This window comes from Salvelinus alpinus, chromosome 19 (assembly GCF_045679555.1).
Source record: "Salvelinus alpinus chromosome 19, SLU_Salpinus.1, whole genome shotgun sequence".
Classification (NCBI taxonomy): domain Eukaryota; kingdom Metazoa; phylum Chordata; class Actinopteri; order Salmoniformes; family Salmonidae; genus Salvelinus; species Salvelinus alpinus.
The window spans coordinates 20,797,800-20,824,803 of NC_092104.1; the positions used below are offsets into that span (position 1 = coordinate 20,797,800).

Below are 27,004 nucleotides of genomic sequence, written 5' to 3' on the forward strand. Positions count from 1 at the left end.
CAAGGAGAAAGCTAATGGGGAGGAGAAACCTTACATGCTAATTGGTCTTGTATGCAGACACCACAAAGTTCATGGAGTGAAGCTTCTGAATTAAGAGTGTTCAATGAAATACAATAATAAAATGTATCGACTATAGTTAGCAAAAAGCATGTATTTTTTTAGGGTATAATCAGGATGGTGCTTTAGCAAGATCTACCATGCTTACGCAGGTCTGTCTATAAAATATCGAGTTCCAGACATGGCACATTATTGGGTCTACAAAAAATTGCTATTATCTCGAGTAGGCCTAGTGTTGGCTATGTAAAGTAGCCTACACTTGAGGCAAATGCATTGTGGTCAACTTTATAACCTTAATTGGTATGCAGTATGGTCAACCTTTATTCACAGGGTTTACTTTGAACCGTGGCACATTTCCGGTTCAATTAGGCCTACTAAAAGCAGCACAGTAGCTCGACTGGAAGCGGGGATGCAATGGGAAATTTGAACACCACACCTAACCCCTGATAAGAAACGAAGCGTTTTACCCCCCAGACCCCCGTGGTTTCGTTTAGTTTGCCACCTTGGGATGCCCGCAGGTGATGTGGCCATGAAAATGGCCGTGGGACGGCTCCCCGTGGCCGGGAGAGAAAAGCAGCTGTAGAGGCATCTTAACGAGCAAATCAGCATTAGAATCGGGTAGAACACGGCGCAGCTGTGGCCTACGGGACATGGCTGGGGTTTATGGTCGGAGTGAATGGCCACAGCCATCCTCAAAGCAAACCCCGGGCCTGTGCGAGAATATGTGTTAAAACCGTCTTCGGAAACCCATCTCAATTGCAAATGCAAAGTTGGGAATACCCGACCTATTTCTTCACCTGTGTGTGTGCGGGTCCACAGGACGTGAGGAAATCGAACGATGCACAGCCTACAAACTACCTGTAAACGCGCTAATATCGGTAATTAAGCCTAAAATAAACACAACCAACTTAAACCATCCAACAACAAATTAGACGCACATGTAGATGTATACCAGACAATGAGTTAGAAAATTTAATTTAAAATCTAAAGTTTAACAGTTTATATCTAAGGTCAATTTAAAACGTACACTATAAGCTAAAATGTATATTTGACTTAAGACAAAAGCATCCGATTTGATAGGGCCAATATCCGTTTAAAATCGTTTTAGTTTCTATACATGAACCCCTACCCCCAAACGTCACTACTATTGCAAATTCCTTGACCAAGAATTGTCTGCATACTTCTTGGCGATTCAGAAAATGAATGGGGACCCTATGCAACTCTGTCACTTCAAAACAATAAAACCAAGGCGTTAGTTAATATGCTTGAAGCATTTTAAGCACGTTGTGGAATATTGCATTGGATTTACGCACCTTCAGACAAGACCCCTCGAGTTTCAATGTTTATATCAATTCGTAGTTCACAATTATTGAACAAGCGAATTACAAGAAAATGCCAGGCAATACTTTTTGTAATAATTGCGAAATATAAACATAAAATATTGTAAACTCAAAACTTTAAATCAGATTACTTAATAATGTTTCTTTATTTCAATAATTGAAACACCCCATGTAGTAGTCAAGCATGTGGACATTTACAGACAGCCTAATTTTGTGGTGCACCAGTTTTGAGATGTGATAAAAGCCTTAGCCTGTCCAAAACCTTAACTTCACCAACAACTTACAGATTTTAAACACAGCAAAACTATTGATGAATACACTCATGCTTTCAATGAATAGGTTATGGGTGTTAGGAGTTTCCAAAGTTAAACATAATTTACAAAGAAAATGATAGTAAGAACACTATTTACTTCTCTATTTTCCAATTGTCTTTTTATCTTGATTGAGTGGAGAGTGTATGACTGGGTAATGGTGTTGATGATGGATTGAGTACACTCAAACACTAATCTAAGGTTTCCTCGTAGCATTTGCCTCATCAGCAAGTGACCCGACTACACACTGTGTATAGCCTGACTGTACTGTTGTCAATTAGATGCTTGCGCTGTGGAGGTTTGGCCTGTAATCATGGTTAATAGTAAATAGCATAACGTTTTGAGGTACTCCTGGACTGAAACACTCCACAGTGATGAGGATTCCTGCAGGTACAGAAGGTGTTTCATTGTGTGGTGTATCAGAAATAAACAGTAATAGTTCACTGTGAGGAGAGAGGGGTGGGGTTCTTGTTTAGTTCCTGTCCCCCACATTCAGCACCGTTAAGATGAACTGTTCCTGTAGGATCTCTCTGTCCAGGTTTCTCCCTGTAGAGGTGAGGGGGGATACAAAGGATAACTTGGTCAGGCTTTATTGAGTAAAGCATTGAATGCATTAACACACACACGCACACAGCTGACCTATGAAGACGAGGCGGTTGACCCTAGGCTCCTCCCCCCACACCTGTGGGGTCTCATCCAGCTCGTAGAGTTCATGGACCCCCTGCAACATCACCTGGTTGGCTTTACCTGCGATGGACACGATCCCCTAGGATAGCCAACACACACACACACACAATCATTCTGACTGAGACATACCTAAAGTGTCCAGAAATCAATACACACAAAGGACTGAATCCTAACCTGAAATCTGCTGCCATATTAAATGTTTGTCCAATAACATCTCCCATTTACATCAATGAATGCATGCAAGGCGTACTGCAAATAAATGTACACTGTATTACCACAGGGATGCCTATTGAAAACCACTGACTGAGGATGAACTACGTGTTTCACCTTCAAGCGAATGACCTTCATGGGAAGTCCGGCTTGGTTCTTGAATGCTTTCTCCCACAGAAGATCCTGGAAAGAAGCAATCTTTTGTAAAACGGAATGTTTCTGATGTGAATAACCAGCTTTAAAAACAATGAAAGAGATGTGTCTCCATCTTCTGATGAACCAGTGATTTTAGGTGGCACGTCAAACTCATGTTGGCAGAAAATAAACGTCCATTGTAATGAACATACTGAATAACTGTGTTAATGTGTATGCTAACCTGGATGAAGACATTCAAAACGTCCTCTGAGAGACTCCCAGCTACTTCAAATGTCACTGTCAGAATACTCTGGAGGAAGAACCCGTACAGCACAGGGTTAATAATATTGTTGCATTTTTTGAAGCGTAAAAGCACGTAAACTAGCTTTTGTGCTTGAAATGATTGCTCTGAAACAGACTATTTTATGATTGAAATCAAACTTCTTTGAAAAATAAAATCTTTGCATGCATATTGCTAAATAAAATAAAAATCCTTTGATTAATATCAATATAAACTGCTTAAGGAAAGTGCATCATAGCTAAATGGAACCAGCATATTTTTAACTATTCAACCCAATGCCATTGTCACACCACATTTTAAGTGTGCTGATGACTGTCAATGAACGCGTCAAAAAGCTCAACTCCATCGAACACCGTAAACCAGCTGACACCCTTCTTTACCCCCCCACCCTCCCTCCCTCCACTGTATACTTCCTTACAGCATAACAAGAGCCCTTTGCAGACATTTAGGGCATTGTGTGGAAGTGTTAAGGTTACACACTTCCTTTTTTATTTGGTATAACAACAGAAAACAGCACTCTTATTAGCATGAAAAGAGCAACTTGGGGGAGGGGGGGGGTTGACCTATGGGGGAAGAAGGGGGGTAACAAGGGCGGTTCAGCTTCATGCGGGAAAGGAGACATGGCAAAAACAGATTACAATGCAGCCATTAACCCCCCCGTGAGGTGCAAACAACATGACTGAAGAGTGAAGACCAATGCCAAACCAAGCCGGTCTCATTCTACCCATGAGCAACCAACCCCAGTGTTTCCCCTAGTGATCCCCTTTTGGGTCACAGACTAAAAATGTATCCTGGTTTACCAATGGGCCCACGAGTGGCGCAGTGGTCTGAGGCACTGCATCTCAGTGCAAGAGGCACCACTACAGTCCCTGGTTCGAATCAAGGCTGTATCACATCCGGCCGTGATTGGGAGTCCCATAGGGCGGCGCACAATTGGCCCAGCGTTGTCCCGGTTTGGCCGGGGTAGGCGGTTATTGTAAATAAGAATTTGTTCTTAACCGACTTTCCTAGTTAAATAAAAAAGCCAACTTCAAAAGATTTAAATGGGCCTCAGCACAAAAACAGTAGAGCAGGGTAGGGACTTTTCACTAGTGTGTCGTCCCCTGAAGGCATTAGGGACCACACTCTGCCCCAGGAATGTCTCCCTGGCTCACTACATACACAGCAAGCCTGGGGCCTGGAGTCGATTCCATTATAATATAGGGAGTGAACAGAAATTCAATAAATAAATAGAAAAATCACCCATTATTTTCTACTTTTCACCTCCTGAATTGAAATATAATTGACCCCAACCCTGTGGTTGTTGATTACACAACGATTGCTCATTCCTTTTCTATAAAACGCCTGATTGTGGGCAGTCGATGAAAAAAACGAGACCAAAAACATATTGTTCAAGATATGGATAGAGCAGACATAATCAAAGCTCAATATTACTTTCAGGAATCAGCGATGACACTCATTACATCCTTACCTTATCCAGATGTGGTCTTGTTGTTTTCACAAGCTGTAGCTTTTCTATCAAGCTGTGAGATAAAGAACAACAGGTTTGAAGTGTTTCTGTAGTATCTTTGTTTACATGACAACTAACCATGCAGACACATGGCTTATTCTACAATCTGGAAGCATCTACCTGTGAAATTAATATGGTATTCCTAGAGTTTGTCAACCATTCTGTGGTTTTATATGTCTACGTGAAGAAAGGTATTTTCCGATGTCAAGGCGTACAGCAATGAAAAGTTGTAGTGTCCACACTTACAAAATAGGTTGTATACATTATTGGTTTGTGTGTATGTGTGTTGGGGCATTTTAAGAGAGAGGAGATCGGCTGTAGACCCTGAAAACCCACACCCCCAGATCCCATCCCGTTGTTCCTCCACCTAGCCCCCTTGACCCCTCAAGGAGAACAAACGATGTCGAGCAGCTTTAGCCCTCTCTGCTGCTAGTGCCACACGTGGACCGGTGGGGGGTCGCTTCAAACAGCCAGCGTATGCTCGGGGGGGGGTCAGGGAGGGGAGGAAGGCAGAGGAAAGGGGCTATCTGTGTACTTAGATGACTCTCCTCAGGGACCATCACACACACACACACACACACACACACACACACACACACACACACACACACACACACACACACACACACACACACACACACACACAGAGAGAGCTCTAATCCTCTGCAGCTGGATGGGAGAAGAGAAAACACCAGTGACTGCATTCATGTGAAGAGAGGTTTACCACCAATGACTCCATTCATGTGTTGGAGGTTTTACTGTTGTTTTACTGTGGTAACAATGAGGAACCCCCCATGATCCTACAATTCACCAACCCCTCTATAGCCTGGGCCCTTCATTACAGGGAAACATGGTCAACAACAGCACCTCTGTACAGGCTGCTGCACTGCCATGTTTAGAAGGGTAACAACTATAAATATTCACTGCTCATAACTACTGTCCCCTTAGAAACCTTTTCGGAGTAGAGTGGTTGAGAATGTGGTTGAGCGTGGTTGAGAATGAAGTTGAGAGTGGTTTAGAATGTGGTTGAGAGTGGTTTAGAATGTGGTTGAGCGTGGTTTAGAATGTTGTTGAGCGTGGTTTAGAATGTTGTTGAGCGTGGTTTAGAATGTTGTTGAGCGTGGTTTAGAATGTGGTTGAGCGTGGTTTAGAATGTGGTTGAGCGTGGTTTAGAATGTGGTTGAGCGTGGTTTAGGACGGGGTTGAGCGTGGTTTAGAATGTGGTTGAGCGTGGTTTAGAATGTTGTTGAGCGTGGTTTAGAATGTGGTTGAGAGTGGTTTAGAATGTGGTTGAGCGTGGTTTAGAATGTGGTTGAGAGTGGTTTAGAATGTGGTTGAGCGTGGTTTAGAATGTGGTTGAGAGTGGTTTAGGACGGGGTTGAGCGTGGTTTAGAATGTGGTTGAGCGTGGTTTAGAATGTTGTTGAGCGTGGTTTAGAATGTGGTTGAGAGTGGTTTAGAATGTGGTTGAGCGTGGTTTAGAATGTGGTTGAGAGTGGTTTAGAATGTGGTTGAGCGTGGTTTAGAATGTGGTTGAGCGTGGTTTAGAATGTGGTTGAGCGTGGTTTAGAATGTGGTTGAGCGTGGTTTAGAATGTGGTTGAGCGTGGTTTAGAATGTGGTTGAGCGTGGTTTAGAATGTGGTTGAGCGTGGTTTAGAATGTTGTTGAGCGTGGTTTAGAATGTGGTTGAGAGTGGTTTAGAATGTGGTTGAGCGTGGTTTAGAATGTGGTTGAGAGTGGTTTAGAATGTGGTTGAGAGTGGTTTAGAATGTGGTTGAGCGTGGTTTAGAATGTGGTTGAGCGTGGTTTAGAATGTGGTTGAGCGTGGTTTAGAATGTGGTTGAGCGTGGTTTAGAATGTGGTTGAGCGTGGTTTAGAATGTGGTTGAGCGTGGTTTAGAATGTGGTTGAGCGTGGTTTAGAATGTGGTTGAGCGTGGTTTAGAATGTGGTTGAGCGTGGTTTAGAATGTGGTTGAGCGTGGTTTAGAATGTGGTTGAGCGTGGTTTAGAATGTTGTTGAGCGTGGTTTAGAATGTGGTTGAGAGTGGTTTAGGACGGGGTTGAGAGTGGTTTAGAATGTGGTTGAGAGTGGTTTAGAACGTGGTTGAGAGTGGTTTAGGACGGGGTTGAGAGTGGTTTAGAATGTGGTTGAGAGTGGTTAAGAACGGGGTTGAGAGTGGTTTAGAATGTGGTTGAGAGTGGTTTAGAACGTGGTTGAGAGTGGTTTAGAACGGGGTTGAGAGTGGTTTAGGACGGGGTTGAGAGTGGTTTAGAATGTGGTTGAGAGTGGTTAAGAACGGGGTTGAGAGTGGTTTAGAATGTGGTTGAGCGTGGTTTAGAATGTGGTTGAGAGTGGTTTAGAATGTGGTTGAGAGTGGTTTAGAATGTGGTTGAGCGTGGTTTAGAATGTGGTTGAGCGTGGTTTAGAATGTGGTTGAGCGTGGTTTAGAATGTGGTTGAGCGTGGTTTAGAATGTGGTTGAGCGTGGTTTAGAATGTGGTTGAGCGTGGTTTAGAATGTGGTTGAGCGTGGTTTAGAATGTGGTTGAGCGTGGTTTAGAATGTGGTTGAGCGTGGTTTAGAATGTGGTTGAGCGTGGTTTAGAATGTGGTTGAGCGTGGTTTAGAATGTGGTTGAGCGTGGTTTAGAATGTGGTTGAGCGTGGTTTAGAATGTGGTTGAGCGTGGTTTAGAATGTGGTTGAGAGTGGTTTAGAATGTGGTTGAGCGTGGTTTAGAATGTTGTTGAGCGTGGTTTAGAATGTGGTTGAGCGTGGTTTAGAATGTGGTTGAGCGTGGTTTAGAATGTGGTTGAGCGTGGTTTAGAATGTTGTTGAGCGTGGTTTAGAATGTGGTTGAGCGTGGTTTAGAATGTGGTTGAGCGTGGTTTAGAATGTGGTTGAGCGTGGTTTAGAATGTTGTTGAGCGTGGTTTAGAATGTGGTTGAGAGTGGTTTAGGACGGGGTTGAGAGTGGTTTAGGACGGGGTTGAGAGTGGTTTAGAATGTGGTTGAGAGTGGTTAAGAACGGGGTTGAGAGTGGTTTAGAATGTGGTTGAGCGTGGTTTAGAATGTGGTTGAGAGTGGTTTAGAATGTGGTTGAGAGTGGTTTAGAATGTGGTTGAGCGTGGTTTAGAATGTGGTTGAGCGTGGTTTAGAATGTGGTTGAGAGTGGTTTAGAATGTGGTTGAGAGTGGTTTAGAATGTGGTTGAGAGTGGTTTAGAATGTGGTTGAGAGTGGTTTAGAATGTGGTTGAGAGTGGTTTAGAATGTGGTTGAGAGTGGTTTAGAATGTGGTTGAGAGTGGTTAATAATGGGGTTGAGAGTGGTTAATAATGGGGTTGAGAGTGGTTTAGAATGTGGTTGAGAGTGGTTTAAAACGGGGTTGAGAGTGGTTTAGAATGTGGTTGAGAACAGGGTTGAGAGTGGTTAAGAACGTGGTTGAGAGTGGTTAGGAACGGGGTTGAGAGTGGTTAGGAACGGGGTTGAGAGTGGTTAGGAACGGGGTTGAGAGTGGTTAGGAACGGGGTTGAGAGTGGTTTAGAATGTGGTTTAAAACGAGGTTGAGAGTGGTTTAGAATGTGGTTGAGCGTGGTTTAGAATGTGGTTGAGCGTGGTTTAGAATGTGGTTGAGCGTGGTTTAGAATGTGGTTGAGCGTGGTTTAGAATGTGGTTGAGCGTGGTTTAGAATGTGGTTGAGCGTGGTTTAGAATGTGGTTGAGCGTGGTTTAGAATGTGGTTGAGCGTGGTTTAGAATGTGGTTGAGCGTGGTTTAGAATGTTGTTGAGCGTGGTTTAGAATGTGGTTGAGAGTGGTTTAGAATGTGGTTGAGCGTGGTTTAGAATGTTGTTGAGCGTGGTTTAGAATGTGGTTGAGCGTGGTTTAGAATGTGGTTGAGCGTGGTTTAGAATGTGGTTGAGCATGGTTTAGAATGTTGTTGAGCGTGGTTTAGAATGTGGTTGAGCGTGGTTTAGAATGTGGTTGAGCGTGGTTTAGAATGTGGTTGAGCGTGGTTTAGAATGTTGTTGAGCGTGGTTTAGAATGTGGTTGAGAGTGGTTTAGAATGTGGTTGAGCGTGGTTAAGAACGGGGTTGAGAGTGGTTTAGAATGTGGTTGAGCGTGGTTTAGAATGTGGTTGAGAGTGGTTTAGAATGTGGTTGAGAGTGGTTTAGGACGGGGTTGAGAGTGGTTTAGAATGTGGTTGAGAGTGGTTAAGAACGGGGTTGAGAGTGGTTTAGAATGTGGTTGAGCGTGGTTTAGAATGTGGTTGAGAGTGGTTTAGAATGTGGTTGAGAGTGGTTTAGAATGTGGTTGAGCGTGGTTTAGAATGTGGTTGAGCGTGGTTTAGAATGTGGTTGAGAGTGGTTTAGAATGTGGTTGAGAGTGGTTTAGAATGTGGTTGAGAGTGGTTTAGAATGTGGTTGAGAGTGGTTTAGAATGTGGTTGAGAGTGGTTTAGAATGTGGTTGAGAGTGGTTTAGAATGTGGTTGAGAGTGGTTTAGAATGTGGTTGAGAGTGGTTAATAATGGGGTTGAGAGTGGTTAATAATGGGGTTGAGAGTGGTTTAGAATGTGGTTGAGAGTGGTTTAAAACGGGGTTGAGAGTGGTTAAGAACGTGGTTGAGAGTGGTTAGAACGGGGTTGAGAGTGGTTAGGAACGGGGTTGAGAGTGGTTAGGAACGGGGTTGAGAGTGGTTAGGAACGGGGTTGAGAGTGGTTAGGAACGGGGTTGAGAGTGGTTTAGAATGTGGTTTAAAACGAGGTTGAGAGTGGTTTAGAATGGGGTTGAGAGTGGTTTAGAATGGGGTTGAGAGTGGTTTAGAATGGGGTTGAGAGTGGTTTAGAATGGGGTTGAGAGTGGTTTAGAATGTGGTTGAGAGTGATAAATAATGGGGTTGAGAGTGGTTTAGAAGAGGGGTTTAGAATTGTGTTGAGAGTGATTTAGAATGGGGTTGAGAGTGGTTTAGAATGAGGTTGAGAGTGGTTTAGAATGGGGTTGAGAGTGGTTTAGAAGAGTGATTTAGAATGGTGTTGAGAGTGATTTAGAATGGTGTTGAGAGTGATTTAGAATGGGGTTGAGAGTGGTTTAGAATGAGGTTGAGAGTGGTTTAGAATGGGGTTGAGAGTGATTTAGAATGGGGTTGAGAGTGGTTTAGAATGGGGTTGAGAGTGATTTAGAATGGGGTTGAGAGTGATTTAGAATGGGGTTGAGAGTGATTTAGAATGGGGTTGAGAGTGATTTAGAATGGGGTTGAGAGTGGTTTAGAATGGGGTTGAGAGTGATTTAGAATGAGGTTGAGAGTGGTTTAGAATGGGGTTGAGAGTGGTTTAGAAGAGTGGTTTAGAATGGGGTTGAGAGTGATTTAGAATGGGGTTGAGAGTGATTTAGAATGGGGTTGAGAGTGGTTTAGAATGGGGTTGAGAGTGGTTTAGAATGGGGTTGAGAGTGGTTTAGAATGGGGTTGAGAGTGGTTTAGAATGGGGTTGAGAGTGGTTTAGAAGAGTGGTTTAGAATGGTGTTGAGAGTGATTTAGAATGGGGTTGAGAGTGGTTTAGAATGAGGTTGAGAGTGGTTTAGAATGGGGTTGAGAGTGGTTTAGAAGAGTGGTTTAGAATGGGGTTGAGAGTGATTTAGAATGGGGTTGAGAGTGGTTTAGAAGAGTGATTTAGAATGGGGTTGAGAGTGCTATTGATTCAAAGCCACACTGTACTGAAGACACTTACTTAACTCCATCTTTGTTGTCAAAGGAATGCAGATCTAGAACTTGAGATAGGTCCACCCTAGAGAAACAAGAAAGATAAACAGGTCAACAAGTAAAACATGGCTAATTTCTGGTTTCATTATAACACTGTGGGTCAACTTAAAGGTGCACACTACGCTTGGATTTTAACATGCATATGTAATGAAAGCATCAATGTTGATGTCACAATACCACTGGACTGGATAGGACTCATCTGTTTTGTTATTAACCATTTAAATGGGGCAATCTGCGACTTATACCTCCATTTGTTATTGTTTTAACCGCAGATTTCCCCATTAATATCCAGTCCACAGAGAACCATTGACACATGGAGGACAGGAGTTGTGGGAATGTTGTTCTGGTTAGCCCCCCCATCTGTTTTGGGCTTTCATGTTCTCTGTAGTATCTCTGGGGTGCAGAGTGGATCTGAGAGAGAGACATCCTGCCTTTGATACATGCAGAGCAGCACTGATTTCATTACCCAGCCAGCACCTACTTGCGTCTTATAACTCACACACACAGAATGGGTGGTGCCTGGTTGGGCGTCAGAGGGGTCAGAGAGCAAGGGTTTGTGGGTAACGGGAAACCCTAGGATTGGGGGTTGTGTCTGTGTAGGGGGGGGGCTCAAGTACAAGTCATTCATGGCTGATACGTTTCATCTGTTTTACAAGAACAAAGCTGGAAAAACATGCAAAGGGATAAGTGTGTGTGTGTGTGAGAGAGAGTTTTATGTGTTTAAAAATAGTCCTAGTAAAACCCCTGTAACATGAAGCAGGGCTGTGTCTCCATGCCGGGTTATGGCTCCAGGTCAGAGTAGGGCTACAGTAGACAATCACCATCCACTGTTCATATAGGCCAAATGAACCAACCCACCTTGACTTCTGACATTCCAGAATCTTGACCAGACCATTTATAGACCTTTAGAGGGAAGATGTTTATGATTACGTTACAATACATTTACATAAGGGAATCACACATCTGATCTGAACAATCAAAAAGCACAACTACAAATGGAAACAGATCCTCACTTGAATATTCTTTACAACAGAACAGTGTATGAGTAAAAAGGTCTGTAAAAAGCAACTAGTGGTCACCTGACGGTGTCTCTGAGGTGGTTGAGCTCTTCTCCATTCACCAGGTCAGTCTTATTGATGATGGTAAGGTCTGCCAGGGCGATCTGCCTGCACATACAACAGTAGAGCCAATATAGTAACCTTTACAAAACTGTATGGTGTTCCACTGGTGTTCCCAAGCCTTCCTGAGGTGTGTGTGTGTGTGTGTGGCATTGTAAAGGACGTGCCACACTCAAATGGGACCCCTATTATGTTGGAGAGGAAAACAGCAGGAGAAACAGAGAGCAGTGTATAGACATTCCTCTCTGTAGGATCACCAACACCACCAGGCAACCAGAGAACTGATGGGACAGCAGGAAAGGGGTGAGAAAACAAAAAGCCACAAACCTTTATGGAATTTAAACTGTCAAAAAACTGTGTGTATAAAACATGTTTCCTTCCTGTACTGAGACAGACAGACAGACAGACATAGCATACCTAGCTGCTTCATTGACCAGTCCCTCTGGTTTCTCTTCTGTCAGATGCTGCAGGAAGATAATTAATTAAACAAAGTTAGTGAGACCAATTTTCTGTTCTCACACATCACTATCCTCCAGTCCACTGATGCAAAAGAAAGTCTAAGCTAGTTTTCACCTTTAACTGTATTTCAAACGTGATTCAGCCCTGGGATTGAAGAGTAGATAAATGGACAAAAACTGACACAAAAACTGACATCCCCAAAATGAAGAGAAGAACATGAACGACCCTCATCAATCCAACATGTGATACAAGAAATCACCTGCTGAAACCAGGAGATAAATCAGATCCATTTTCTATTTGTGTCCTGCCCCTGAAACGGGGATGGAGCCAGCTCTGGTTTCATCTCCTGAGTGAAATATGTAATAACAGAGGGACTAGGGATCGTAACCTCTTCTCCTGACACCTAAACATCAACCTGTCAGCGGATGTCCCTCAGCTCTGGCCTAGCGAGTGATGGAAATCAAAAACTAAATACAATGACCACCACTATTAAATCACCTTCCTCCATCACCATACCCCTGAGTCTGGGGCCTGATGATGAGTGAGAGGCCTGGGACTTGAGTTCTCATCTGTCCCCAGTCAGAAGACTATTTCAGGAGCAGAGGAGTGGAGAAAGGGGGGTTATGGGGTGTGACAGTCCCATTAGAGTGATCTGCTCTGATATCAATTACCCCTTCAGTTTCAATCATCCTCTCTCTCTGTCTCTCTCCTCTTCCCCCTCTTCCTCTTTGTGAGGGCCGAGGTGGCACCTAGGCCGTGAACGTGTTGACTGACCAAGCACGACACCCTCAGATTACAGCCTATTATCCAGGTGTCATTTGACCTGTTCCTCTTCAAAGTGTTTAAAGGCTTTTGAGTTTGGGAGGGTGGTGTGTGTGTGTGTGTGTGTGTGTGTGTGTGTGTGTGTGTGTGTGTGTGTGTGTGTGTACATGCGTGTACAGGGTTTGGAACTTTCTATAGCCTCTACAACTTGCAGACAAGATTGTTTGACAGATTCTGAGGATTGTTATGCGATGTCAACTTTTCAACTTTACAATAAACTGGAAATGACTTCAGCTGTGGATTTTTCGTTCAAAACAACTGGGAAGTCGGAAATCTCTGACTCCGGCTGGGAGAAACAGTTTTAAACAGTCATCCAACTTGGAATTCCAAGCCAGAAACTCTGGCATCTTATTCGAGGTCTGACTTTCCAACCTGAAGAACACAGACGTCATGATTTGACCTCATCTTTTTCAGAGTTCCCAGTTGTCTTGAAAGCCCTATTTCTTTCAGGAGAATGTAGAGTAAATTTAGACAAATGAACCCGGACTCAGCCATGTCTGAATTAGCTTTTACCTGCATTGCGTATTTAGCATCAATGACTGTGATAATACCTGTAAACAAAATCAGAAAATACAATAAGAGGGCATGCACACACAATTCAATGAACTCTGACCCTGCAGCCTTTTGGTGTTTGGTCCAGCCTGTGTGTTCAAGTCACTTTCTATGTCCACTTGTGCTCCCCCCCACCCCTCAATGAACACCACATGGAATACACACAGACAGCTCCTAAACACACCAATTGGAACACACACATTTAGCACAAAATAGATTGTTTTACCGTCTAGATAGATGTCACTCCCTAGTTCTGCATCAACCCAGAACATGGAGGCCACAGCACCTGAGAGGGTGAAAGAGAGATATTTAGATAGCATACTGCAACATTGAAGAAGTATTAAGAACATTACAGAAGTAAAACAACATTATCAGGAGACATTTACTAACCATTACAGTTTGCCTCTACCCCAAGCACAGCCACATTCATCCTGCTAGAACTCAGTGGAGCAGATAAAACTAATTTGAGCAGCTTTCAATTGTTTTTCTCCCCATAGGTACATTTAGATTGCTTCCAGGCATTTCCATTTCTCCGTGGGGGAAGTTATTCCAGTGCCATGTCACCGCAGCAGGCCTAGCTTGTTCACATAATGCACTTTTGTCAAACCGTCAGGCGGGAATAAGAAAGCATGGTAAATATTTGATAGGAGAGTAATGAAAACACTGTTTGTGAGTGGCATCCCACGCACCACCCGTCCAGCCTCTTCTTCAATGGGAGGTGCCAGCCCCCTGGGACCTCTCTGATTGACAGGCCTGTCTGGGCCAATGACAGCCCTGTCTCAATCAATAACCAGCCTGTCTCAGCCAATGACAGAGTGGAGGGGTGAGGAGAGTCCCGGTCGGAGCGTGCTCTGTCAGTCCCATGTGTGGACCAGTGGTATGTAGCTGGCTGTGTCTCTGGACCACTGACACCTGTCACTTATTGACACACTCCAGTGGTCACAGGGCTCGCCCTGTAATGGCCTCCTATTGATTTCCTTCCCCCCCTGGCTAAACGTTTACGGCCTGATGGCTTCCCTGTCCTGATGAAAATAGGCTGTTCAGATATCACCCCCCTGCCACACCCCAATAATCCCAATAGTCTTATTGGTCTTAAGTAAGAAGAAGCTCAACTAGCTGGACTGTTCTAGAAGTGGACGTCTGGAGTCAAAGTAAGGCCAACAATGCAAAGCTTTGGTTGAGCATGCTGGAACTGTGAGGTCAAGAGTATTGACTGTCGACACAAAATACGAGGGCATCTATTTGCATAGCAGACGGAATAGCACTCAGGCTTCAAAAATCATCCTGATGAAGTGAAATGCCATTTAAATACATTACACTTGCTGTCGAAACTTGCCTGTGTATACTTGTGAACCTGTTGTTGCTATAACGTCCAGCTGTATTCTAACCAAATAAGAGAGTAAACAGACTTGAGTTGACAGAGAGTGAAGCGTTCCTCTAGAACAGCGATTGTAAAACTGGGGTTTACAAGTCGCAGGAAGTTTTGAATTGGTCGCAGGTTTTGAAATGGTCGCAGGAGGTTTTGAATTGGTCGCAGGAGGTTTTGAATTGGTCGCAGGAGGTTTTGAATTGGTCGCAGGTGTTTTTGATGGGATTAAAAATACTCCAGTCTGAACCTACACTACTAAAACCAGGTAGAAAGTGTGTAGAAATGATGATGAACCTATATATTCTTTTTTATAATTTAACCTTTTTCTTTAATCAAAGTATCTTCAATAACTGCCAGGTCGCAGTTGTAAATGAGAACTTGTTTTCAACTAGCTTACCTGGTTAAATAAAGGTGAAATTAAAAATAAATAGAGCTATTAGCAGAGCTATTTAGAGGATGTGGTTGATTTTGTGGTCTCAAACCAGTGAGCTTAACATTCTTCATCAATGGCCAGGTCGCAGTTGTAAATGAGAACTTGTTCTCAACTAGCCTACCTGGTTAAATAAAGGTGAAATAAAATAAAATAAAAAGAATATTGGCAAAATGGATTATTGACAATTGAAAAGGTGGGTATGTTGTTCTCGTCATATAAATTGCTACATTTACTATAAATATAGCACTAAAAATACCTTTCCTGGTGGCATTTTGGCATTTTTTCCCACAATGCAAATATTGGGTAGTTATTCACAGTTTACTTCAATTCAACTGTGAGGGTTTGTGATGTTATTTGGCTTTGCACAACGTGGGTTACTTACCTGGATCCGCAAGTCCTGTCGTTTCTAGAAGAATATAGTCAAACTTTCCTTTCTTCTGCATGAGATTTTCTATGGCTTTCAGGCCATTGTCTCTAGAGGGAATTATTGATTAGGAATGGTAGGTATTGTCAATTGAGATCAGGGAATGATGTCCATCCAGATTTGAAACCTAATGCAATGAAAGGGGATGTATTATCTAAGACTAAGTGGCAGAGTTTCAACCAGTTGAATGAATGGGCAGAATTTAGATGTCCGCCTAAATAGATATACCCAAACGTAATTATTTTTCATGAGTTGGCCATAAACAACTGGTAATGTTGCGTAGTTTGGTAAAAAAATACTTATAAATTGCTGAGGTGTACTCACTTTTTAGGACACAAGCTGAAGTATATAGTACAAATATGATGAAAATGCATGTATGAAAAATCATATGATTTTCCCCCTATTCAATAAAAGTGGGGCAATAGGGTGTGAAATGACTATAACTACTTACTTTGAGATTTCACATTTCTTAACTATAAAATAGATTTCTTCATACTTAGTGACAGTAAAATATTCATAAAACATTTTATGGATAGGCCATATGGGGGACTTAACATCGAATATAAACATACATACTTGACAGAGCAGCAGAGGCATCCGTTCCTGAGCTCCAGCCATTCCTCATACAGCTCTCCTGCCTGGCTCACAGCTAGAGACTTCTCCAGAGCACTACCTACAGGACAGAAGAGGGAAAACAATCCTTATCAGAGCAGTAAACATCTGGGTGTTCTGCTGACTGGACTCTCAAATTTTGTGCAAAAATGTGTTATATCCCTTTTAGTGAGCATTTCTCCATTGCCAAGATAATCCATCCACCTGACAGGTGTGGCATATCAATAAGCTGATTAAACAGCATGATCATTACACAGGTGCACCTTGTGCTGAGGACAATACAATTCCGGGTTCAACTGTACACAGAGTGCCCCATGGTGGCGTTATGGTATGGGCAGGCATAAGCTACCAAAAACGAACACAATTGCATTTTATCGATGCAATTTGAATGCACAGAGATACAATGAGGAGATCTTGAGGCCCATTGTCATGCTATTCAACCGCCGCCATCACCTCATGTTTCAGCATGATAATGCACGGTCCCATGTCGCAAGGATCTGTACACAATTCCTTGAAGCTGAAAATATTCCAAGTTCTTCCCTGGCCTGCATACTCACCAGACATGTTACCCATTGAGCTTGTTTGGGATGCTCTGGATCGACCTGTACGACAGCGTGTTCCAGTTCAAGTCAATATCCAGCAACTTCGCACAGCCATTGAAGAGTGGGAAAACATTCCACAGGCCACAATCAACAGCCTGATCAACTCTATATGAAGGAGATGTGTCGCGCTGTGAGGCAAATGGTGGTCACACCAGATACTGACTGGTTTTCTGATCCTCGCCCCTACTTTTTTTTTAAAGGTATCTGTGACCAACAGATGCATATCTGTATTCCCAGTCATGTGAAATCCATAGATTAAGGCCTAATGAATTGTAACTCAGTAAAATCTTTAAAATTGTTGCATGTTGTGTTTATATTTTTGTTCATGGTTAAAATAATTGACTTTAGCCAGACTAAACACTATTTCTCATGTCAGGCTGTAAAGGATCTTGCAGCATCTCAAGGGATTCATCTAGGTTTGAACAGAGCTCTTTGCTGCTCCCTAGTGCACTTAAAGTAAAGATTCACCTATTTTGAATGTTATATTGTTTTTGTGCATCTCTGAGTGATGTTCTATCAATTCCCTGGGTCATTTCATGTTTTCATGTGTATCTGAGCTATTGCAATAAAGTCTCTCTCACTACACTAGAAGTTCATTGGAATACGACTTTAAGATCGTGAAAACGTCTATCATACATGTCAGATTTCAATACTGGCCGATGTCATAACGCGGGAGGTTGTCTGCTCTCGAATGAGCCATTGATAATATTTTAGCAATCTTTTTTTAATTAACAGAGGGTCTAACACATTTCTCCTATTTGTCTGACTCTTCATTCAAAGGTGCATTGCTTGGTGCCGTTGCGAATGTCAGACTCCACTCTGAGGCACATTGATCTGCAGGTTGAACATGGTGAGATTGTTGACTCCTAAATTGACAGTGCAGTTTGTTTAGGCGATTTTACAGCTAACTAGCTATTTCACATGCTGATATTGACTTTGGTATCATTGTGTGAAGCTACGTTTGCTAGCTAGCAACCTACCTAACTAACCAGCCAGCCAGCCAGCCAGCCAGCCCATAGAGAGCATTGCAATGTGGGTTTTTGTAGTCGACTTGAGCTGCAGAAATGTCCACAATGATTTTAACATGTTGCTACCAACCATAATATAACAACAAAATTAAACATTTGTTCCCCAAAAATACTGTTCTCACATATTTGTGTAACACTGTAAATTATGACAATGGGTGGTTTTGGGTGCATTTTTCCTTTAACCCTGTGGTACAACCAACAAGAAAACATTCACACCATCGAATACAATTACAAAACAGCTGTAATGAAGCAACAAGTAATTTTGTACCTTTATGAAAAATAATATAGAGATATATAGAGAAAAATAATATAGAGAAAAATAGAGATAGCGCAACCTATATAGACCACAAAAATGAACATACCTTCTCCAAATTCATTGAGTATGACAGCGATTCTCTTATTGTGTTGCTCAGTTAAAATGTAGTTCAACAGTGTCGTCTTCCCAGCACCTATATGGGTTATAAATGAACTGGTTAGTCTGCGGAAGAGGAATGATTTCTATTAATAGCACACTGTAATTACTATAGATTTCTATCCCAGCGGTCAGTCACTAACCCTGACCATGGGGGAGCTACTGGGTGGTCAGGCTTTTGTTCCAGCCCAACAATAACACATCTGATTCAACTAGGGCCTAATCAAAGTATTTGTGAGCTAGCTGAACCATGTGTTTTAGTGCTAGGCTTGTACAAAACCATGTGTAACAGTATAACTTTAGACCGTCCCCTCGCCCCGACCCGGGCGCGAACCAGGGACCCTCTGCACACATCAACAACAGTCACCCACGAAGCATCGTTACCCATCGCTCCACAAAAGCCGCGGCCCTTGGAGAGCAAGGGGAAACACTACTTCTAGGTTTCAGAGCAAGTGACGTAACTGATTGAAACGCTAACTAGCTAGCCATTTCACATCCGTTACACATGCACATTACAGATCTCTCGATGACCAAGATTGATGAGCACTACCTTCACGCATTTTCTAGCATCACAGCAGTATGCATGGGGGAGGGAACTAGACTTAACTGCCAGTCATACCGAGGTAGCCTGTGATGATGGTCACAGGTATCTGCTCGCCAGGTGAGATAGGATTTCCTGCGATGGGGACCAACTCTGGGCAGTCATCATCCTCGTCCATTAAAACATCATCCATGGCTGTTATGTGTTCGAATAGTACAATCTGTAAATATGTATTGTATTGATAGCGTTATAACGTTAGCTTGCCTAGCATATAGCTAATATAAACGTTATCATTCAATTTCAATCACGTGTGCAGATCTAAGTTAGCTATAACAACCTTAGGTTGAATCTGACATATATTGGTAAGATTGACAGACGTTATGTGGGACCGTTTCAAACGCATCCAGCAGTGTTGTGAAGTCAGCTAGCTATTTCTAGTGCTAGGCTAGCTAGCCAACTCTGCTGCTGTCCATTCGTGCATAGGGAAACGCTAGAACACTGTTGCGTTTAAAACGGTCCCATCAATATGACAAGTGTCAGTGTGAAGCAAATCAAGGCGATGAATTACGTTTACCTGATTTTATAGATAGACAACTATTTTCATGCTGATGTTTATGTCATGTGTTCCTTTCAATTTTGTTGTAGCTGTGTGCAACGATATATACAATCCGTCTGAGAAAAGAGCTAGTTAAAGTGTTCCGCAAGACAGACCGATATCTCCGAGACTTAGGTAAAATAAATATTGGTGAACAAATAAGTAGGCCTATGGTAATTTGAATAAATTACACACCTCGAAATCATTACGACGTATTAACTAAGCATTGTTGCACCATGAACTAACAACGTGCAGCTGCGCTGTCACGTCAACAAAAAGTTCTTGTTTTACGGTAGAGGGCGCGCGCACCTAGCTGTTTGATGCGGGTTCATTCACTCGCTGGGCCCCCAGGCTATAGGCCCCTGGAACGTTGGGTAATCATCTCATTGTGCCCCTGCCCATTGACCTCATAGCATATTTTTGGTCATGATAGAAAGGCTAGAGGTTTTGTCAAATTGATGTCAAAAGTTGTTGTTTTTTTGTGCATTTTAGCTAACCCTTAACTTAATTATCACACACAGCTAGTGTGGTGAAGAAGGTGCAACAGCGCCTCTTCAACCTCAAGAGGCTGAAGAAATCTGTCTGGTCACCTAAAACCCTCACAAACTTTTACAGATGCACAATTGAGAGCATCCTGTCGGGCTGCAACACCGCCTGGTACGGCAACTGCACCACCCAAAACTGCAGGGCTCTTCACATCAACGGGGGCAAACTACCTGCCCTCCAGGGCAAACTACCTGCCCTCCAGGACACCTACAGCACCCGATGTCACAGAATGCCAAAAAAGATAATCAAGGACAACAACCACCCGAGCCACTACCTTTTCACCCCGCTACCATCCAGAAGGCGAGACAGGTGCATCAAAGCTGGGACCGAGAGACTAAAAAATATATTCTCTCTCAAGGCCATCAGACTGTTAAACAGCCATCACTAACACAGTGAGGCTGCTGCCTTCATACATAATTGAAATCATTGGCCACTTTAATAAATGTATCACTGGTCACTTTAATAATGTGTACATATCTTGCATTATTCATCGCATATGTATATACTGTATTTTATACCATCTATTGCATCTTGCCTATACCGCTCAGTCATATACAGTTCAAGTCGGAAGTTTACATACACCTTAGCCAAATACATTTAAACTCAGTTTTTCACAATTCCTGACATTTAATCCCAGTAAAAATTCCCTGTCTTAGGTCAGTTAGGATCACCACTTTACTTAAAAAATGTGAAATGTCAGAATAATAATAGAGAGAATGATTTATTTCAGCTTTTATTTTTTTCCATCACATTCAAATCAAATCAAATCAAATCAAATTTTATTAGTCACATACACATGGTTAGCAGATGTTAATGCGAGTGTAGCGAAATGCTTGTGCTTCTAGTTCCGACAATGCAGTAATAACCAACAGTAATCTAACCTAACAATTCCACACTACTACCTTACACACACACACAAGTGTAAAGGGATAAAGAATATGTACATAAAGATATATGAATGAGTGGTGGTACAGAACGGCATGGCAGATGCAGTAGATGGTATAGAGTACGGTATATACATATGAGATGAGTACTGTAGGGTATGTAAACATAAAGTGGCATAGTTTAAAGTGGCTAGTGGTACATGTATTGCATAAAGATGGCAAGATGCAGTAGATGATATAGAGTACAGTATATATACATATGAGATGGGTAATGTAGGGTATGTAAACATTGTATTAAGTGGCATTGCTTAAAGTGGCTAGTGGTAAATTTTTACATAATTTCCATCAATTCCCATTTTTAAAGTGGCTGGAGTTGGGTCAGTATGTTGGCAGCGGCCGCTAAATGTTAGTGGTGGCTGTTTAACAGTCTGATGGCCTTGAGATAGAAGCTGTTTTTCAGTCTCTCGGTCCCTGCTTTGATGCACCTGTACTGACCTCGCCTTCTGGATGATAGCGGGGTGAACAGGCAGTGGCTTGGGTGGTTGTTGTCCTTGATGATCTTTATGGCCTTCCTGTGACATCGGGTGGTGTAGGTGTCCTGGAGGGCAGGTAGTTTGCCCCTGGTGATGCGTTCTGCAGACCTCACTACCCTCTGGAGAGCCTTACGGTTGTGGGCGGAGCAGTTGCCGTACCAGGCGGTGATACAGCCCGACAGGATGCTCTCGATTGTGCATCTGTAGAAGTTTGTGAGTGCTTTTGGTGACAAGCCGAATTTCTTCAGCCTCCTGAGGTTGAAGAGGCGCTGCTGCGCCTTCTTCACAACGCTGTCTGTGTGGGTGGACCAGTTCAGTTTGTCCGTGATGTGTACACCGAGGAACTTAAAACTTTCCACCTTCTCCACTACTGACCCGTCGATGTGGATAGGGGGGTGCTCCCTCTGCTGTTTCCTGAAGTCCACAATCATCTCCTTTGTTTTGTTGACGTTGAGTATGAGGTTATTTTCCTGACACCACACTCCGAGGGCCCTCACCTCCTCCCTGTAGGCCGTCTCGTCGTTGTTGGTGATCAAGCCTACCACTGTAGTGTCATCCGCAAACTTGATGATTGAGTTGGAGGCGTGCATGGCCACGCAGTCGTGGGTGAACAGGGAGTACAGGAGAGGGCTCAGAACGCACCCTTGTGGGGCCCCAGTGTTGAGGATCAGCGGGGTGGAGATGTTGTTACCTACCCTCACCACCTGGGGGCGGCCCGTCAGGAAGTCCAGGACCCAGTTGCACAGGGCGGGGTCGAGACCCAGGGTCTCGAGCTTGATGACGAGTTTGGAGGGTACTATGGTGTTAAATGCTGAGCTGTAATCGATGAACAGCATTCTCACATGGGTATTCCTCTTGTCCAGATGGGTTAGGGCAGTGTGCAGTGTGGTTGCGATTGCGTCGTCTGTGGACCTATTGGGTCGGTAAGCAAATTGGAGTGGGTCTAGGGTGTCCGGTAGGGTGGAGGTGATATGGTCCTTGACTAGTCTCTCAAAGCACTTCATGATGACGGAAGTGAGTGCTACGGGGCGGTAGTCGTTTAGCTCAGTTACCTTAGCTTTCTTGGGAACAGGAACAATGGTGGCCCTCTTGAAGCATGTGGGAACAGCAGACTGGGATAAGGATTGATTGAATATGTCCGTAAACACACCAGCCAGCTGGTCTGCGCATGCTCTGAGGACGCGGCTGGGAATGCCGTCTGGGCCTGCAGCCTTGCGAGGGTTAACACGTTTAAATGTTTTACTCACCTCGGCTGCAGTGAAGGAGAGCCCGCAGGTTTTGGTAGGGGGCCGTGTCAGTGGCACTGTATTGTCCTCAAAGCGGGCAAAAAAGTTGTTTAGCCTGTCTGGGAGCAAGACATCCTGGTCCTCGACGGGGCTGGTTTTCTTTTTGTAGTCCGTGATTGACTGTAGACCCTGCCACATACCTCTTGTGTCTGAGCTGTTGAATTTCGACTCGATTTTGTCTCTGTACTGAGACTTAGCCTGTTTGATTGCCTTGCGGAGAGAATAGCTACACTGTTTGTATTCGGTCATGCTTCCGGTCACCTTGCCCTGGTTAAAAGCAGTGGTTCGCGCTTTCAGTTTCACGCGAATGCTGCCGTCAATCCACGGTTTCTGGTTTGGGAATGTTTTTATCGTTGCTGTGGGTACGACATCGTCAATGCACTTCCTAATGAACTCGCTCACCGAATCAGCATATTCGTCAATATTGTTGTTGGACGCGATGCGGAACATATTCCAATCCGCGTGATCGAAGCAGTCTTGAAGCGTGGATTCAGATTGGTCGGACCAGCGTTGAACAGACCTGAGCGCGGGAGCTTGTTGTTTGAGTTTTTGTTTGTAGGCTGGAATCAACAAAATGGAGTCGTGGTCAGCTTTTCCGAAAGGGGGGCGGGGGAGGGCCTTATAAGCGTCGCGGAAATTAGTATAACAATGGTCTAGTGTTTTTCCAGCCCTGGTAGCACAATCGATATGCTGATAGAATTTAGGGAGTTTTGTTTTTAGATTAGCCTTGTTAAAATCCCCAGCTACGATGAATGCAGCCTCAGGGTGTGTGGTTTCCAGTTTACAAAGAGTCAGATAAAGTTCGTTCAGGGCCATCGATGTGTCTGCTTGGGGGGGAATGTTTACGGCTGTGATTATGATTGACGAGAATTCCCTTGGTAGATAATGCGGTCGACATTTGATTGTGAGGAGTTCTAGATCAGGTGAACAGAACGACTTGAGTTCTTGTGTGTTGTTATGATGATCACACCACTTCTCGTTAATCATAAGGCATACCCCCCCGCCCCTCTTCTTACCGGAAAGATGTTTGTTTCTGTCGGCGCGATGCATGAAGAAACCAGCTGGCTGCACCGACTCCGTTAGCGTCCCTTGAGTTAGCCATGTTTCCGTGAAGCAGAGCACGTTGCAATCCCTGATGTCTCTCTGGAATGCTACCCGTGCTCGGATTTCATCAACCTTATTGTCAAGAGACTGGACATTGGCGAGTAGTATGCTAGGGAGTGGAGCGCGATGTGCCCGTCTCCGAAGCCTGACCACGAGACCGCCACGTTTTCCCCTTTTTCGGCGTCGCACAGGGTCGCCGGCTGGGATCAGATCCATTGTATTGTGTGGAAGGCAAAACACTGGATCCGTTTCGGGAAAGTCATATTCCTGGTAGGAACGATGATGAGTTGACGTTAATCGTATATTCAGTAGTTCCTCCCGACTGTATGTAATGAAACCTAAGATTACCCGGGGTACCGATGTAAGAAATAACACGTAAAAAAACAAAATACTGCATATTTTCCAAGGAACACGAAGCGAGGCAGCCATCTCTTTTCGGCGCCGGAACTGAACCCAGTGGGTCTGAAGTTTACATACACTCAATTAGTATTTGGTAGCATTGCCTTTAAATTGTTTAACTTGGTTCAAACATTTCAGGTAGCCTTCCACAAGCTTCCCACAATAAGTTGGGTGAATTTTGGCCCATTCCTCCTGACAGAGCTGGTGTAACTGGGTCAGGTTTGTAGGCCTCCTTGCTCGCACACGCTTTTTCAGTTCTGCCCACACATTTTCTATAGGATTGAGGTCAGGGCTTTGTGATGGCCACTCCAATACCTTGACTTTGTTACCCTTAAGCCATTTTGCCACAACTTTGGAAGTATGCTTGGGGTCATTGTCCATTTGGAAGACCCGTTTGCGACCAAGCTTTAACTTCCTGACTGATGTTTTGAGATGTTAGTTCAATATATCTACATAATTTCCCTCACTCATAATGCAATCTATTTTGTGAAGTGCACCAGTCCCTCCTGCAGCAAATCACCCCCACAACATGATGCTTCCACCCCCGTGCTTCACAGTTGGGATGGTGTTCTTCGGCTTGCAAGCCTCCCCCTTTTTCCTCCAAACATAACGATGGTCATTATGGCCAAACAGTTCTATTTTTGTTTCATCTGACCAGAGGACATTTCTCCAAAAAGTATGATCTTTGTCCCCATGTGCAGTTGCAAACCTCAGTCTGGCTTTTTATGGCGGTTGTGGAGCAGTGGCTTCTTCCTTGCTGAGCGGCCTTTCAGGCTATGTCGATATTGGACTCGTTTTACTGTGGATATAGATACTTTTGTACCCGTTTCCTCCAGCATCTTCACAAGGTCCTTTGATGTTGTTCTGGGATTGATTTGCACTTTTCGCACCAAAGTACGTTCATCTCTAGGAGACAGAACGCATCTCCTTCCTGAGCGGTATGACGGCTGCGTGGTCCCATGGTGTTTATACTTGCATACTATTGTTTGTACAGATGAACGTGGTACCTTCAGGCATTTGGAAATTGCTCCCAAGGATGAACCAGACTTGTTGAGGTCTACAATTGTTTTGGTTGATTTCTTTTGATTTTCCCATGACGTCAAGCAAAGGGGCACTGAGTTTTAAGGTAGGCCTTGAAATACATCCACAGGTACACCTCCAATTGACTCAAATTATGTCAAATAGCCTATCAGAAGCTTCTAAAGCCATGACATAATTTTCTGGAATATTTCAAGCTGTTTAAAGGCACAGTCAATTTAGTGAATGTAAACTTCTGATCCACTGGAATTGTGATAGAGTGAATTATAAATGAAATAATCTGTCTGTAAACAATTGTTGGAAAAATTACTTGTGTCATGCACAAAGTAGATGTCCTAACTGATTTGTCAAAACTATAGTTTGTTAATTAACAAGAAATTTGTGGAGTGGTTGAAAAACGAGTTTTAATGACTCCAACCTAAGTGTATGTAAACTTCCGACTTCAACTGTATTTATATGTATATATTCTTATTCCATTCCTTTACTTAGATTTGTGTGTACTAGGTAGTTGTTGTGGTATTGTTAGATTACTTGTTAGATATTGCTGCACTGTCAGAAATAGAAGCACAAGCTTTTCACTACACTATCAATACCATCTGCTAACCATGTGTATGTGACCAATATATATCTATTTTTTTTATATGCTGCCTCGTTAATTCTCCTAACCTGCTGCGTAAGTTCTCCTAACCTAATAAAGCTAATTGGTTATTTGCTTTATGTGTAAATACTGTATCATTGACAAATCTCATCCATGTAACTACTGCTGTACCTTTTTCCTGTTTATACTGTATATTGTCAATACTGTCTATACACATCACATATTTATATTCCGGACTCAGATATTGCTCGTTCTGATATTGCTCGTTCAGATATGATATTGCTCTTTCTGATATTGCTCGTTCAGATATTGCTCGTTCTGATATTGCTCGTTCTGATGTGATATTGCTCGTTCTGATATTGCTCGTTCAGATATTTCTTAATTTCTTCTTTTATTTTTATTATTTGTGTGTTATTAATTGTACGGTTAGATATTTACGGTACTGCTGGAGCTAGAAACACAATAATTTTACTGCACCTGCTTTAACATTTGCTAATCTGTGTATGCAACAAATCAACTTTGAATTGATAACCTGCTACAAAAAGTAAAATCTGACAAAAGCTGTATCCTTTCTAATAAATACCCATGTATTTTGTTTTGCAGTGCAGCACATTCTGTTTTGAATCAAGCTACATTTGTTGTTTTTTTGTTCACATATCCTCTCTGATGTACTTCATCCTTGATTTGCTACTTATATATGACCCCATCAAGTGAAGATCATACTCCCATCAGATATAATCTACAGGAGGTTGGTGGCACCTTAATTGGGGAGGATGTGCTTGTGGCAATGGTTGGAGCAGAATCAATGCAACGGTATCAAATACATCAAACACATGGTCTGATGCAATTCCATTTGCTCCATTCCAGACATTATTATGAGCCGTCCTCCCCTCAGCAGCCTCCACTGATCTAAACCCTTGATGGTGCAGAGCGCATGTTTCTACAAATTACATTTCAAAAGCTGTTAGGATCAGAATAGATCAGAAACACATGGGTTTATGTCAATGTTAGCCGATTAAACTCAACTCCACAATTTACAACATAACATGAAAGTATGTTTCTATAAAAAAACTACTAAATTTCAGCACCCAAAGAATAGCCTTCTTTGAAACCTTCCCCATCCCAACCAACCTAATTGCGGGCTATTCTTACCGTGTTGAAATCAGTATAAAAAAAACGTCATTTTATGTGACGTCGGAGCTCCAGCCCGCTAGTCTCAGAACAACTCAATCGAGGAGTTTAGTTTAGTCGGCTATGTCAATTTGGGCATTCCAAAACGTCAATATCTCCCTCCCGATCTCAACCCTATCTCTCTTAGACACACACACACACGTCAGACTGCTTATTA

The 27,004-nt window shown here is 43.1% G+C and overlaps 1 protein-coding gene across 2 annotated transcripts; it reads right to left on the reverse strand.

The window, feature by feature from the left end:
- Positions 1–1,519: 1,519 nt before the first annotated feature.
- On the reverse strand, positions 1,520–19,670 carry cbwd (COBW domain containing). Of its 2 annotated transcripts, none has more exons than XM_071352530.1 (16): positions 19,248–19,670; positions 18,752–18,893; positions 18,083–18,169; positions 16,055–16,151; positions 15,437–15,528; positions 13,479–13,538; positions 13,214–13,251; positions 11,837–11,883; positions 11,381–11,467; positions 11,160–11,204; positions 10,270–10,326; positions 4,513–4,564; positions 2,982–3,050; positions 2,723–2,788; positions 2,348–2,474; positions 1,520–2,254 (listed from the first exon to the last, which is right to left on the reverse strand). In XM_071352530.1, exons 2-16 carry the CDS (start codon positions 18,864–18,866, stop codon positions 2,181–2,183), a joined length of 1,113 nt encoding a protein of 370 aa, XP_071208631.1. In that variant the 5' UTR covers positions 18,867–18,893; positions 19,248–19,670; the 3' UTR covers positions 1,520–2,180. The 2 variants fall into 2 exon arrangements, with proteins under 2 accessions (XP_071208631.1, XP_071208630.1); XM_071352529.1 differs by having other exon boundaries at positions 18,740–18,893; positions 19,248–19,386.
- Between the last annotated feature and the right edge of the window lie 7,334 nt (positions 19,671–27,004).